Source organism: Caretta caretta, chromosome 1 (genome assembly GCF_965140235.1).
Source record: "Caretta caretta isolate rCarCar2 chromosome 1, rCarCar1.hap1, whole genome shotgun sequence".
Lineage (NCBI taxonomy): Eukaryota > Metazoa > Chordata > Testudines > Cheloniidae > Caretta > Caretta caretta.
Window position 1 is genome coordinate 126,690,909 of NC_134206.1, and position 16,161 is coordinate 126,707,069.

The following is a 16,161-nucleotide window of genomic DNA, read 5'->3' on the forward strand; positions in this document are numbered from 1 at the left end:
TAAACCTACTGCATGTGTGCTTGCACATGCATGCGTGTGCACGTGCTTACCATTTAATAAATAGTAGTTTTAGATAAGAGCACGCTTGCTTGTATCAATCATTTATCAGACAGAAGTGGTACGTTTCCACTGATTTATTCATGACACCACCTGGAGAGAAACTGAGAGGCTATCACTATTAGTTGGTCATGAGAGGCAGTTGTTGTCCCGTGACATTTTGTCTTTGTGGCAGCTCTATTTCTGGCTCTGCCATGGACCTACTATGTCACCTTGGATACATCACTTCACCTCTCGGTGCCTCTGTTTTCCCTCACTTCTCTGCATCTCTTTCCCCTTTCACCCTTTGTCTGTCTTGTCTATTTAGAGTGCAAGCTCTCCTTGGCAGGGACGCTCTCTTACTGTGTGGCTGTACAGTGCCTATTGCAGTGGGGCTCTGATCTGACCTGGGGCCTATCAGTGCTATTATCACTACAATAATAATTGAATCCCGTTGTTTGGTGGTGGGGTTTTTTTTTTTAATTGTAAATCCATTTTCACTTAGCAAATAATACCGATTAACAGACTCATTCAGGTCAGTTTTCTTAAAGCAGGAATATTAGTGCTTATGCGATGTTGTATAGAAACATTTTTTGTAAATATGAATATGCAAACAAATCTGGATATCAAATGAATTAGTTTCAAAAAAAATTTTGGCAGTGGCTGGTTTTAATCTTACTTCAGTGACACAGCCATCTTCCCTATTAATAAATTGTCATGAAGAAAATGGTTCTCTCACAGTTTCTGAGGTGAAAAGTACACAAGCTTTTAAACACAGGGTCTGATTCACCACTAATCAGGTGATACCCCTGGTAGTCATTTACACTTGTGCAAAATGCCTGTATAAAAGCTAGCGCTCTGATTTGGCAGTATTTGATTAACACCTGGCACAAATGTAACCATTTACCCAAGGTGCCAGGTAGAGAAGAATATTTAACAAGCACTAAAAGTATGCAGATACTATCATTGTTTTGATTTGTAATTAACCTGTTTCTCTTCTGATAGGCAAAATTGGTTTAATTAGGAAACACCAACTTAGATACTACCTGAAACAAGCAGATCTGGAAGGAAACTGTGATTTCAAGTTAATGACAACCTCACAATCCTACAGCCCTTATGCCCAAAACGCTTGTTTATTTTAGTAGGAGTTATGCACATATCCTTTAGATTGGGCGTTTCACATACAGTGACTTGGGCTTTTAAGACTCCCCAGGTTTGCTATCAATAGTGAGGAGTTAGCTGGCTATATATGATTTTCAATGTTTGCTAGACCAGAGAACCAGTGTAAGAATCCATCATTCAGAAACATATGTTTTTCCTTCAAAAGCTCCCTGGAAGGTTCATTTCCATAAACCAAAGAACAGATTACAAATGTACTATACTCATCTGTTACATTTTTTACCAATGGTATTTTGTTATTTAAAAATAAACTATACTTCTCTTCCACAGAAGCTAAAATACAACCCATAACCATCAGCATGAATAAAATGAGGAATATATATAACCATTTGTTTGCCACCATTTGAAATTCCAGACCATCAGAGACTGAGGAAAACAGATAATTTAATATTTACATATCGTGCCAGTCCCAAGAAAAAGAGCAGCAAGACTTTAGATGTAGGCAAATTCATTTAAAATCATCTGATGCAGCATATGACTGACATGAAAGTCAGTGAAAATATTCACGGCTCACACATTTTTCTACTGCACAAGCTTCCAGTATCATTACACAGCTTTGGTACCATACCACAACCAATCAGCAACTGTATAAAATGAATCTCACTGCCCTGACACGTGACAGATGCTGAAAAATAGCGTACCTCATAAATAATGTTTTGATCTATACAGTGTCAAGTATACATATTGTATTGCTAAGTCATAATTACAGTATTTAGAAACATCCCAGTTATCCAATAATAAAAACATTATATCAGACTGTTTTATGGGCACAGTGTGTGTAACATTAAAGCCTTCACTATCAGGCACTGACATTGTGGTCTTCCAACAGAAACATAAATGTATTCTGGACAGCAACATTCCTACTTTAAGGTGACAATCAGTGTATTTGCAGAGGGGAAAAAAAAATGAGAGAATCCAGTTTGCATTTTGCAACAAGAACATGGCAAAAAAAGGGATGAAGCAGACAACATATTGTGGTAACAACTGAATGAAAGTGTGTTTTAGAAGTACTAACCACTTCCTGCAAGCCCAATCTATTCAAGCGTGCAAATATAAAAAGCACATATTAATGCCCTGTCAGCATATAGCATGGTACTTACATGTTGATCGAAATTATTTTTATAAAAAAATTTACAGAATTCAGGAAAAGAGCTGATGGGATTCCCATCCCAAGACAACCTTAAAAACAATCACTGTTTAAACAGAAGTTTTGATTTAATTCCTCACTTGCACTTGATAAAAGTGGTTGTAAAATTGTTACCTAATCAGAACAGTGCTGTTTTGCATCTACTTTGCATAGGTGTAAATAACTACACAAGGTGCAAAGCAGTGCAGATTTGGACTATTAACCTCAATGGAAATAAAAAAGGATTGGAAGAGCAATGGGAAATAACATACCCCAGGATCTTTGCTAGCCCTCTGAAAGAGACACAGAAAATAGGCCTGATTATCACATTGAAATGCTACAGAAAGCAGTGTGCTCATTTCTGAACGCTGACCTTTACATACAACAGGGAGATAAGATATTAAATCCTAAATGGAAACACAGGAATGAGAAGCAGGAATACTGTGCTCAAGATTGTCACTGACATTTCAGACTCTGAATGAACCTGGCTTGAAAAAAATCTCTTTAGTTTCCTTTCTATTTTTGACAACTCATATTTCACCCATAGTGATTTTTAAAACATGTATTTAAACCTCCAAGATCAATGAAAATATTTTAATATTTTTGTAATTACAGTGGACATTTTATTTTAAATTCCCTGTTGTGTTAATAATCCAATCACATCAGCACTGAGAGCCTGAAAATGACAAGACCTAAATCAAAAGCAAAGTTGATTTAGTTGATTTTTATTGTCCAAACTGAAGCAAATGCTTACTTACATCAAATAACCACAACATAGTGAATGTCTAAATACTGAAAGAATTTTAAAAATCCAGTTTAAACAATTTAAGTAGCTATTAGTATTCCAGGTAAAGAACTGTGTTTTCAATATAAAAAATTTAAGATGACATTGTACCTTTAAAATGTGCACTAGTAATATTATTTACATTAAAGGAGGAACTATTTTATAATTTCCCCCATTTCCATCCCATAAAGTACATTTTAATCTTAGTAGAAAAGCAGTTGTCCAGAGGAAGTATGACGAGACACCAAACTGTATCTTAGTTGACCACAAAAAAAAACACCCCAGAAAAGAGAGCCAGATGAACTGTGCCTTCTCAATGTAACAAAAAAAAAACAAAAAACTATGCTTGGTTTATATATATATAGCCTTGAAGTTACTTGAAAAGCCAGATCACAAGATCTTCAGAAAGGAATGATCCTCTGAAAAGAAAATATTAAAATGGAAATAACAGCAGAGAGGGAGTGAAATATGTGGAGCTTGCGTAAGGATATTATTCTCTTTCCAGTACACCTATAACTTAACATGTACAGGTGTAACTTAACAAGTGTTATACCTATTTAAAAAGGTGTCACAATGCACAGTACTTTAAATCATTCTCTAAAGAGATGAGAAAACTTACGAACTCTTATCTAGAACTAAAGTCTTCTAAATCAATATGATTCAGTCATTAAAATTATTCAGACACGCTGTTAACATTACGCTCCTAGCATAATAAGTTAAGTAAAACTAGATCTAAAATTTAGGTCTGCAAAAGAAGTATTTTACAAATATCAATAAAAGTTTTTCCACCTTCGTTCCGTTTGTACAGCATCTCGCACAATAGGGTCCAGGCCCATGACTGGGGTTTCCTAGATGCTACAGGAATACACATCAATAATAATATGATGCCAGACAATGTAAATTTTCCTCTGCAAAACTCATAGCTCCAGTCATTGTATTAATGAACACAAGATGGTTGAAGGAGACACTAACAAGTCAAAGGTTATGTCTGCACTACAGCCTGTCAGTATAACATATGTCGCTCAGGGGTGTAAATAAACCATCCCCCGAGCAATGTAAGTTACAGCAACATAAGCGCTTGTGTGCACAGCACTATGTTAGCAGGAGAGCTTCTCCCACCGACGTAGGTTCTGCAGTTTGCCAAGGTGATTTTATTATGCCAATAGGAGAGCTCTCTCCTGTTGGCATAGAGCATCTTCACCAGACACGCTGCAGCAGGACAGCTACATTGATACAGCTGCGCCGCTGCAGCGCTGAGCATGTAGACATGATCTAAGGCAGTGGTTCCCAGACTTGTTCCGCCTCTTGTGCAGGGAAAGCCCCTGGCGGGCCGGGCCGGTTTGTTTACCTGCTGCATCCGCAGGTTTGGCAGATTGCGGCTCCCCGTGGCCGCGGTTTGCTGCTCCAGGCCAATGGGAGCTGCTGGAAGCGGCAGCCAGTACGTCCCTCGGCTCGCGCCGCTTCCAGTAGCCCCCATTGGCCTGGAGCACCAAACCGCGGCCACTGGGAGCCACGATCAGCCGCACCTACGGACGCGGCAGGTAAACAAACCGCCCCGGCCCTCCAGGGGCTTTCCCTGCACAAGCAGCGGAACAAGTTTGGGAACCACTGCCCCAAGATGAGTGAACTGAGAGCACAAAGTAAAAGTAAACCAGAATACTATTCTTTTTTAATAACCTAAGATATTAAACACACAGGTAATGATTTTTTTTTCATTTGGGGGAGGTGTTAATATACAGGGCCTCATTCTGACTTCAGTTACATCACTGTAAGTTAGAAGTAACTCAGTTGAATTCAATAGATCTGATTCTCCATTGCTTTGCACTTTAGTATTAATAAGGTACTATGTGTCTGAATGAATTATTCAGATTTAGTAGCATTTTACAACCACTTTTCCCAGGTACAACTGACTACTTCCAGCTTGTCTACAATGGAGAAACAGAAAAAAAAAATTCCCACTTGTGCTATCACCTCTTCAGCTGAATCAGTGAAAGCCATAATGTAAAACGAGGTCCCACAGCAGAACCAAAATTTTTATCACTGCAGAAATTAGACTTACTTTTAGCAGATTTAACTAATACAGTGGTAAAAACAGGGTGTGTCACAGCAGCCTTGTCTATACTAAGGCTCTCATCATCTGAACTTATGGGAAATATTTTTTTAAGTTTACCTTTGGGTACACCAAGACACAAGGCAGTACAGACTCGGGTCCAATGGAATTACCAGTGGAAGTGATATGGTATCATGTGATCTCTGTATAGAGTACTTTGTTCTATGGTACTTTTATGGGCCGCATTACTGTAGTATCTGAGCAGCTCACAATTTTTAAAGTATTTAGCCTCACAACACCTCTGAGCAGTAGGAAAAAACTATTAACCTCATGTTATAGATCAAAACTGAGGCACAGAGACATTAAGGCCCAGATCCTTAAAGGTATTTAGGCTGCTAACTTCCACTGAAATCAGTGGAAGTTAGGAGCCTAAATATCTTTGTGGATACAGGCCTCAAGTGACTTGCCTGAAGTCACACAGGAAGTCTGTTGCAGTGCAAAAAACTGAATCCATAACTTTGGGCTCCACAGTCAACTCCCTAACCACTAGACCATCCTTTCTCTAATTATGTTTTGTATCCTAAAGACAAGTTAGACATTGCGCAACCTAAACACTAAATCAACACTCCTTTTACTGATGTGAAACTTTATTTTAAATGTAAAACATGTAAAAGCTAAACAGAAAAACTACAGTGGATGCCCTTACAAAGATACTTGAAAGAGTATTTAAATTCTAAGCTCTCCAGGACAGGGAAAGTCTCTTACTTTGTTTTTGGAGGGGCCCTAATTTTAGATGAGCCCTTTAGGCCCTAGAGTAATACAAAATAATAATAAAATAATAATACCAGTTCCAGAGGTGTTCCATACTTTCAAAATGGGGAATTCTATTATATCTTATATACAATTTTTTTTCTAATCTGTAAGTGGGACTTTTAAAACTAGGAAATAAATATATTCTGCTAAAAATGTAAACCTTTTCGACTTGTGGGTTCTTCATAGTTCCCTTTACCCTTCTAGGTCATAACACGTGTTTAATATGGGTTATCCCAAAAGCACTTAAATTATCAGATGCCTTCTTAATCCTGATTCGTACCATAGTCTTAATAATGACTTTAGGATATTTAGATGTGTAATATCAAGGTAATTTGTCTTCTTTTATCATAAATATCATTTTTAAGGAAGTTAAAAATAAAATCATATTTTCCAGACAAGAAGCAAAATCCAAAGGTGCATCCCTGCTCGTCACCCTCACCCCATCACCATTTCTTCATGTCTCACAAATTGTAAACAATTCCAGACTGTATATTCATATAGAATTTAAGAGACATAAGTTCAAAGTCTAGAGCTATAGCACAATTCAGTAGACTCTAGTCCGACCATAGCAATAATGAACCATGTTTACTCATGTTGTGGCAGCATGCAGTAGTGTTGCAACTTAGCTCACCCACATGGCAATTTCTGTACTGTACTGTTGCCTGGAAACGGCATGTAATTCTATCAAGAGAAACTGTCTAAGCTTCTCAGTAAGAGAGGCATTATTGATCTCAACATATTATTATTATCCAGAAAGATTTGTACAGTATACTGCAGTAAGTTACAGAGGGGGTATGCATAGTTTGAAAAACTTGAAATATAACCTCACCTTGTTGCTAGAGAGTTCAATGTCAAAGTACTGAAAATATGAACACACATCAGACAAATAAATTAGTAGCTAATTTATTTCTCTGGTTTATTTAACAATATTCCAAGCTTAGCACATTAAATAAAAACTCACAGACAATGGGTAGGACTAACAATGGCTTTGTCTTAGAACAACGAGACATATCAACTGAACCAATTACAATTTTATTTTGGATACCAAAAATTAAAAGGCCAGAAGAAGCAGAACAGTGCATTGCACTGGTATTGCTGAAACCGATTTGGGGAGAAAACAGGCTGCACTGCATGATAATTTTAGCCTTCAGACACTCCACGTGGAAACGAGGGCTGGAGAGTACCAAAACACATTAGCTGAATTCAGACCTGGGGAGGCTGATTTTCTTTTCTTTTCCATTGGTGTAACCCCACTGATTTCAGTGAAGCTACTCCTAATTACAGTAGCGTAAGAGCAGATTCAAACCTCTGGTGTTAATACAGTGCTTAATTTTTAATGAAAGAGGGTCGGGTCTCAAGCAATTTTTTTACTTTCATACCTGATGTGGCAAGCCCAAAGGTGCCGGGGATCAGCCCTGGCACAAATTAAGCACAATTTAACAGCTTCAGCTCCTTTAGGGACAAATTCAGTAGGTGACAAATCGCAGTAAAAGTTACTCTTAAAATTGATGTGATAGTGTAAGTTACATCAGCTTGGCATTCAATGTGAAAAACTTTGTAACTTATTCACTGAACAGGTGTAAAAGGAAAATCAGCTAAGAGGTTTGCTTTAACTTCCTCCCTCCAGTTAATCAATTATTCTGCTACGCTTCCTTCACATGTAAGTACACTTGTTTTGCACATTCTCTGGGCCCAATCTCCTACAGCCTTGCACCTTCTGTAGTCATGTACATCTGGCAAAGTGGATGTATGGTGATACCATATCAGAATGGTGTATTTTACACACACTTTTCAGAAGTACAAATAATTACACAAGAGACAGGGCAGTGAAGAATTGGGCCACCTAAATGCTAGGTCTGTACAAGTTAGACCACCATTTACAGTCATTTTTCATTAACTAAAACCTGTGGGATAATTTACACCATTTGATTTGTTTCATGATTCTAATCCCCCTTCCCACCTACTGCCAAATGATCATACTGTGCATCGGTTGGTGAGAACTGTAAAAACAAAATGTAAACATATACAGCTTGATAGTACAAGTGAAACAGCATATTAAATATCACTGTAAATCTCACTTTTGTGTTACTTTTGACCAGCCCCTTTATAAAACCATGCATCTATGATTATGAATTCCAAATAGCCATCCCATAATAATACACTGAACAGTCTCTGGTGGACATCTCTTCAAATCAGTGTTGCATAAGACAATCACAGACACACACACGTACATGTTCTGTGTTAGCATTTTATACTGCTGTCCATCATCACAGTATCTGAGTGCTATATGTACACATCTATTTTATAGCATAGTCAGTGAGACTAGTACAACAGAGTGAATGTCTCTGATCTCTGCAACAGCTGAATGATTTCCAACATCACATGATACACAGACTTTCAGGGAATGCATCCGATGAAGTGAACTGTAGCTCACAAAAGCTTATACTCAAATAAATTTGTTAGTCTCTAAGGTGCCACAAGTACTCCTTTTCTTTTGCGAATACAGACTAACATGGCTGCTACTCTGAAGACTTTCAGGGGGCATCCCACTTCTACCTTCATGCTACATTGTAGACTAATGAGAATTTGTATTCTATTCAGTAAGAGTGATATTCCCAGAACGTTTCCAATTGGGAAATGAAAAAAGGGAAAAAAAGAAAAAAAACTTTGCCTATAATATGGTAGTTCCAAAAGTCCCCCTATGCATAAGCAAAATATGCTGGCTGCCTCCCCACTCTCACCCAAAAAGTGGACTATACACTTGTTTTAGACATGTAGCTCTTCCTAAGAGATACATTATGTTTTATTATTTTATTTTGCTAAATACTCAGAAAGACTTAAAATATTTAGGCATAGAGACACAGGGGGAGCTACTCCAGTACACATAACGATTAATCAGAACTAGTATTGAGATGGGACAGACCAAAGCCCTCTACAGACTGACTCTAAAGGGAAGCAGGGGAAAAGGAAGTTTGTAAGTGCTGACATGACAGGAATCATTATCAAGGTCTAACAACTTGTATGAGGGTTTTTTTTCCTGCTTAAATACATTTACACAAAATTAAAGCTTAATTTTTTGAAAGGCTCTTTCTACCAAAGATCTTTCTAACTCCCTGGACAAAGTCCCAATTTAAATTAAAACAATTTGTATAAAAACAAATAAAAACACACATGGTCCTTGCCGTTTTCCAATCTCCCTACTTCCCCCATCCTTCAGGGGCCTGATTCTTTGCTGCTTTGCACCTTGTGTAGCCACCACTTAGACCAGGGGTTCTCAAACTGGGGGTCGTGACCCCTCAGCGGTCACAAGGTTATTACCTGGGGGGTTGCAAGCTGTCAGTCTCCACCCCAAACCCCGCTTTGCCTTCAGCATTTATAATGGTGTTAAATATATTTAAAAGTGTTTTTAATTTATAAGGGGGGGGGTCACACTCAGAGGCTTGCTGTGTAAAAGGGGTCCTTAGTACAAAAGTTTGAGAACCACTGTCTTAGACTCACACAAAGTGAATGTAAAATGCCACAATTCTGATGTGGTTGTGATTTCCACCTACTTAGTATAAATGTAAGGGGTGACATAAGGGCTCGTCTACACTTGAAAGTTTTACCACTTTAACTATACTAGTATGACTAAGTAACAAAACGTCCTCCAGTGTGGGTGCAGTTATAATGGCATAAAAGCGCTTATACCAATATAGCTTATTCTGGTTTGGGAAGCAAAAAAAAGCTATTATCAGTATCATTGAATCCACACTAGGGCCTATACCTGTATGTCAATTGTGGTGAGAATACACCCCTAATTGATGTAGTTATACCGGCAGAACTTGTAGTGTAGACGAGGCCAAAAGTACGAGGTAGTGAAAAAATCAGGCTTAAAGTTATTTATTGTCTAGTTTCTTCCTAATATTTTTGTAAGAGTCTCTGAAGATCTGACTTATGGGTTTTAAAATCAGCTTTAAATTTAGGAATTTAAACTTCAAAATCCTAATCCATGTTGGCTTCAGAAGTGGATTTGTACATTTTTAAAACTTCTCTGTTTAGGGTCCAAATTCAGAAAAACATCCCTATTACAGAAAGCACATAAGCGCATTCAAGTCCCATTGAAGTACATGGAAATTAAACACATGCGTAAGTGCTTTCCTGAAATTGGGGCCAGAGTCAGGAGTCATGGACTTTGCAGAATTACTTCCTTTTTCATTTCAGTGCTGTATAATCACAAGTCATTCATGTTTTAAGATAGTAGGCAAGACATACAATGGAAGCTTAAACCAAGTCTGTTACGCTTGTTCAATATTTACAGTATTCATAGCATCAAACAGAATAATTTTGGTAACTTAAGACAAATACCTTTTCTTTGTTATTTAATGTACCATAGTATTCCTGTTAAATGAACCCACTGTCTCGGATATTAAAGAAATTGCTGCTTACATTTACTGTGTCATTTAAATTAAAAATCTGTTCCTGTTCCAAGCCCCACTCGCCTTCATCCTCATCTTCAGGTTCTGCTTCAGACACATTGCGAGTGTTTTCATACAAAAAGATCTGCTCATCCACATGAGCTGGGGCTAACCGATTTCTCTTAGCACTTACAACATTAGCAGAAGAACCAAAAAGGCGTTCAGGGAAGACTCTTGTAGCGAGAATACACCAATATTTCTGAAGAACCTTTGGTAAAACAGGAAATAATGCTAGTCTGTCAGACCACCACTTAAGGGGGTCTTCATTTAGACCAAGAACCTTTTGTGACTTAAAGTTGCTCAATTCCTCAACAATCTGAGCATGCCATTCCTCTTGGTCTTCCACCCCTCCTGTCTGGCAAAAGATTTCCGCAAGCATGTTATTGATTGCACTGGTAGGGGGAGGGGTAGACGAGATGATTATTTTTTTCACAGGTGGCTCTTCTGACACTGTAAAGAACTTTTCTTCGGGCCTGAAAGTGTTTTCTTTTACTTTTTCCAAAAGGCTTTTTGCTTCCTCCACCACTCTGTTTTCTACCTGTTGCCGTTCAAATGCTGAAAGGAAAGGCAGTTTTTTGTACCTAGGGTCCAAAAAAGTTGCAACATTGAGAAACATGTCTATCTCAGGTGTATGCTGGTATGTTGTTGATAACTCTTTGGCTATCACTTCCTTGGCCATGCTAATTTCTTTCAAATCATTCTCTTTGATGTTCAACGTGGTATTTAGAAGCATGTGGAGGAGGGGTTTCACCATACTTATTGTTGGATATTTTGAAGCAGACATCATCTCAGCAACCTGTTTAAAGGGCTGCAGTAGGTCCACCAGGCCTTCAACTGTATTCCATTCACTGGCTTCCAACATCAGATGGTGGTTATTGCTGTCCTCCACAAGAACTGCTGCAATTACAAACTGCTGTTCTTTAAGACGTTGCAACATGGCAAGTGTGCTTCCCCACCAGGAAACACGATCACTTACAAGCATACAGTGCAGAATATTTTGTTGCTTCTGCTTCTCACTTAACATGTACATTGCTACCGTGGACTGCTGAAAATATTCCACCAGTTTTCGGCACCTGGCAAGAAGGCTGCACAGTTTTGGAAGCTGAAAAGCTTGTTGTATTCCTGCATTAAAAGTCTGCCCCAAACAAGGCATTTGTACTGGAATATCTAGGAGAGAGCAAGCTTTCACAATGTCTTTACCATAATCTGTTGTAGCACCAAAGACTTTTGTATTGACCCCCCATTCAATAAAGATTTCATAAAGGACTCGTGTAATAGTTTCTGCAGTATTTTCCTCTGGCACTTCAAACGTTTTTAAACACCGGGAGTTAACAGCCAGACAGTTAGAAGGGTTACTGTTGAGAAAATGAACTGCAAGTGTTACATACGATCTATTCTGGTTTTCACTTCTCCACATGTCAGTGGATATGCCACACCATAGAATTTCAGTAAGTTCTTTTAACACAATTTCTCTAATAGCATTGTATTTTTCAGGAATTGCTTTTGTGCAGAAATATTTCCTGCTAGGAAGTTCATATCTAGGATCAGCTGTTCTCAAAAGTGCCTTGAATGTGGGTTCATCAACAATAGAGGAAGGATACATGCCCTCACAAATTAGGCTAATCACAGCAGAAGTCAGTTCTTGATGCTTTTTGTTTTCATAATTGTGGCTGGTTTTCATAATTAAAGTGTCTTGAACAACCTGCTGTGACGATTCTGGTTTCAGTTTTGAAAATGCAGTAGCAAACGCTTCCCTCATTTGTTCAGTGTTACTTTTCACAAATTCGCAGAACTCATCAGGATGATTTTTCTCAAGGTGGTATGAAAGATTGGACGTGTTTCCTGAATAGGCAATTTGGGCCATGCAGATACGGCAATAGATTTTCTTCCACTGTAATATGCATCCTTCTGCATTAGTATCAAACCCAAAGTACTTCCATACTTTACTCTTTGCTCTTGGATGAGCCACTAACTTTAGATCTGATGGCGAGCCTTCTAAGCTTTTATTCTCCATTGCTTCTTGGCCACCGTCCCACCTTTTGATCCTTCACTCATTAATGAGTACCTGATAAAGGCAGTAAGATAAAGATACAATGAGAAAGCACACGTGAAGCACACTCAACTATGTGAAATCAGTGCTTCTGTGAATACACCATGAAACCTACCTTCCTAATTACATTTTCAAATTTGAAGAGGAGGTTTACAGGAAGTGTGACCTATAGGAAGACCCATTAGAATGCCAAAAATAAAAGTGTTTTAATATGTGAAGCGATGCTGTGACTGAGCTAGTAGAACCAAGAAAAACTGAGTTTCTTGAGAAACATGAAAATTCTTGGTAGAGAAAGTGTAATGGTCACTGTAGAGTTTTCGTACGTTATTGCCACATACATTAGACATTTGTTTATAGTAGCTCCCTATCCTAAAATTATACTTAAGGTTGAGTCAACATCCCTTTGCACAAGAATTATTGAACTCTGCTGTTAACATTTATTTCAGCAGAAATTTGATACACAAGGAACAAATGTTTGTTTGTTCTGAAACAAATTTTGTTAAGTTGGTTTGACTTTGTTAGAGATTAATTTTTTAAGTTGTACATTACAACTATGGAACTGATCCTGCTCTGCTGAAATCAAAGGACATTTTCCAGCTGGATTCATAAAGTAGGATCAGAGCCCTCATGCAGAGCAACAATATACATTTGAGGACTTTCCTGCCTGCCTCTTTGTGGAATTAATGTTCAGAGCTCTTGGCTCCTGGAATATCAGCACCTTATAATTGCAGGAAGAGAGGCAGGCAGGGGAACTTTTATCAACATAATAAGCATTAAAATATGTCAGTTTGAACATTCTTTTTAGCTGTTCAGAAGAACAAACATAAGAGTTTTCTGTGCGCTCTGGAAAATTATACCTACAGATTTGCATGGGGCAAAATATTTTTGCCAGAAAAGTATAATAAAGCCACCAGTCTCCCTGCAAGCAACCACCTGCCAGAGCTCATTTCTCTGCACCTGTGCACCATGACACATGGCTGAGACTGCTGCATGTGTAGATGTTGCTTTGTCTACCTCTACCGTGGCTGCAACCTAGCCAGATGATTGCCAACAGACCCTCAAACAGCCCCATTCTTGAAATGCTCAGTAAGCGGGTAACAAGGATCAGTAAGGAGAGAGGAAAGGAGCCACCAGGGAACAGTAGTGCAGGCACATACAAAAATTGGAGAGGACCAGAGTTGAGAATACGTTCATGATGCACTCTATTGAGAATGGGATATCAATAAATCAATAAGTTGGGGGAAGAAGACATGTCCACATCATTTCCTGTCAGTGGCAGCACCAGGCCAGGAAACAGAAAAGGAAAGCCCTGGGTGAATAAGACAAGCTAGTAGGCTTTTCGTGACATTGTTGCAGACCTGCGGAAATGTTTATGTGTGTGTGTGTATCTTTTCAGTGAAGTTGCTCCTGTGGTCTTACTCTATGGAGTAAGGGACTTTTGTTCCTTTTAACCATTTAGTTATTTTTTTAATATTTTGGGTTTTTTTAATAAAATATTAAGATAAGGTTATTGAAGGTTAAAGATGAGGGGGGGTTGCAGATTTTTTGGTTTGGCTGATTTCTTTAAATATTTACATCTGAAGATTCTGCATCAGGAAGTAAAACTATTCTGTTTTTAAAAAGGTGCTCTGAATCCTGGTATGTCCTTTGCTATGACTAATTTCAGTGCTTGAGTCATCAATATGAATTATTGACCCAACATGGTTATGCTGTTTCATTCCAAAGATCAATATTAAGAGAGATATGGGATAGCTCAGTGGTTTGAGCATTGGCCTGCTAAACCCAGGATTGCGAGTTCAATCCTTGAGGGGGCCATTTAGGGATCTGGGGCAAAAATTGGGGATTGGTCCTGCTTTGAGCATGGGGTTGGACTAGATGACCTCCTGAGGTCCCTTCCAACCCTTATATTCTATGAATAACAACGCCATGTTATGCATTCTCATCGTATCACAATATAACTTAGAAGGAGAGGTATATACAGTATAATGGTACAGATGATGGTTTTAATAGCTTCATATTATGCACCTGCATGATGTACCATATCAGAATGTGCTATTATTATTGCTTTCAGATGCCTCTATTTCAAGCCATGTCACAGTGTTTCTGGGACACATACAGACTCAACGAATTTCATTTTAAACCAGAGTGTCCCTTACTGTAACACAGAGGTTCCTGGAAGCAAAGAGGACAGTAGAGTAATAAAACAGGTGGTGTGCCTTTAATATTTAAAATTAAGGAGGGAAATTCTACAACATACAGATTCTGTCATATAACAACAAAACGCAAGTTAATTCACAGTGAATGAATGTCTCAGACTCCCTCCACCCGATTTTATGACCGTAAGATCTTTTCTACCATTTTTATACAGATTTGACATTTAACTAGAGTGGTACACTGTCGCATCGCCACAGTTAAGGATACATCAGCATACCACCACCTTAATTACAACACTGAACCACACACTGTCACAGTAACCCTAATATAGAGTGCAGCTCTTCACTGCCTTTCCTAAACTGTTGTGCAGCACAGCTGGTGCTACTGAAAAGGCTCCTATATATTACTCCAAGAATGGGACTCCTGGTGAGAGTCTGAGCACCTTTAATTCTATTTGATTTCAACTGGAGTTGATGGCACTCAGCACCTGTGTGGTTTGTAAAGCACTTTGGGGTCTTATCTGATATATGATAGTACTGTATTATAGGGAGAGGTGACAGCAACCCCTGTATTTAAGTTACCTAATATTCCTTATAAAAATATTTTTGTGACTTTAAAAAAAAACTGAAGCTCTAATACATCCATTATTTGCTGCAAATCTTTGAAATTCCACAAGGAGAAAGCACCCAGGCTACAAGATGACTTTTTCTTTTGCTCAAGAAATTTAATTCGTATTTAAATGAGCTGTAAACTGTTAAAAACTGCCACTTCCCTTCTCTTGTTTGTGTAGCTCAAGAAAATTTTGACAGCATGCCAAAATAATAACTGAACATCAACATTCTAAAGAGCTGGGCTTACACCACTACTAGAGAAGCACTCTACATTGGCCTGAAAGCTGAGAGTAGCTGTAGCAATGGAAAGGAGGAGGAGAAGAGAGTGAGGACTCACTGAGCTCCCTTACACAGCACATGGCCTCAGCTTCTCATCCCCACTGCAAAGGGTACCAGCAGGGCTGGAGCTCTCCCAATTCTTGGGGAAGAAGGAAGAGAACCAGGCTGGATTCCTTCCAACCACCGCCTGGACCTAGCCTGTGAGGCCCACCCTTCAGTACAGTAGAACCTCAGAGTTACGAACACCAGTTACAAACTGACCAGACAACCACACATGTCATTTGGAACCAGAAGTACACAATCAGGCAGCAGCAGAGACAAAAAAAATACAAAAACAAACAAACAAAACAAAAAATACAGTACAGTACTGGATTAAATGTAAACTACTAAAAAAATAAGGGGACGTTTAAAAAAAGATTTGAGAAGGTAAGGAAACTGTTTCTGTGCTTGTTTCATTTAAATTCAGATAGTTCAAAGCAGCATTTTTCTTCTGCATAGTAAAGTTTCAAATTTCTATTAAACCAATGTTCACTTGTAAACTTTTGAAAGAACAACAACAACATTTTGCGCAAAGTTAGGAACAACCTCCATTCCAGGGATGTTCATAACTCTGAGGTTCTACTGT

The 16,161-nt window shown here is 38.4% G+C and overlaps 2 protein-coding genes across 8 annotated transcripts in view; both read right to left on the reverse strand.

Moving 5' to 3' along the window:
* Positions 1–16,161, reverse strand: part of DHRSX (dehydrogenase/reductase X-linked) — a 223,268-nt gene that overhangs the window by 200,850 nt on the left and 6,257 nt on the right. The gene's annotated exons all lie outside the window — the stretch shown is intronic.
* LOC125640850 (E3 SUMO-protein ligase ZBED1) overlaps positions 6,876–16,161 on the reverse strand; it is a 79,461-nt gene continuing 70,175 nt past the window's right edge. For all 3 annotated transcript variants that reach the window (XM_075131077.1, XM_075131071.1, XM_048859770.2), the window contains one exon: positions 6,876–12,507. In XM_075131077.1, coding sequence (XP_074987178.1) covers positions 10,369–12,456 — 2,088 coding nt within the window. In that variant the 5' untranslated portion in view covers positions 12,457–12,507 and the 3' untranslated portion in view covers positions 6,876–10,368. The remainder of the gene's footprint in view (positions 12,508–16,161) is intronic.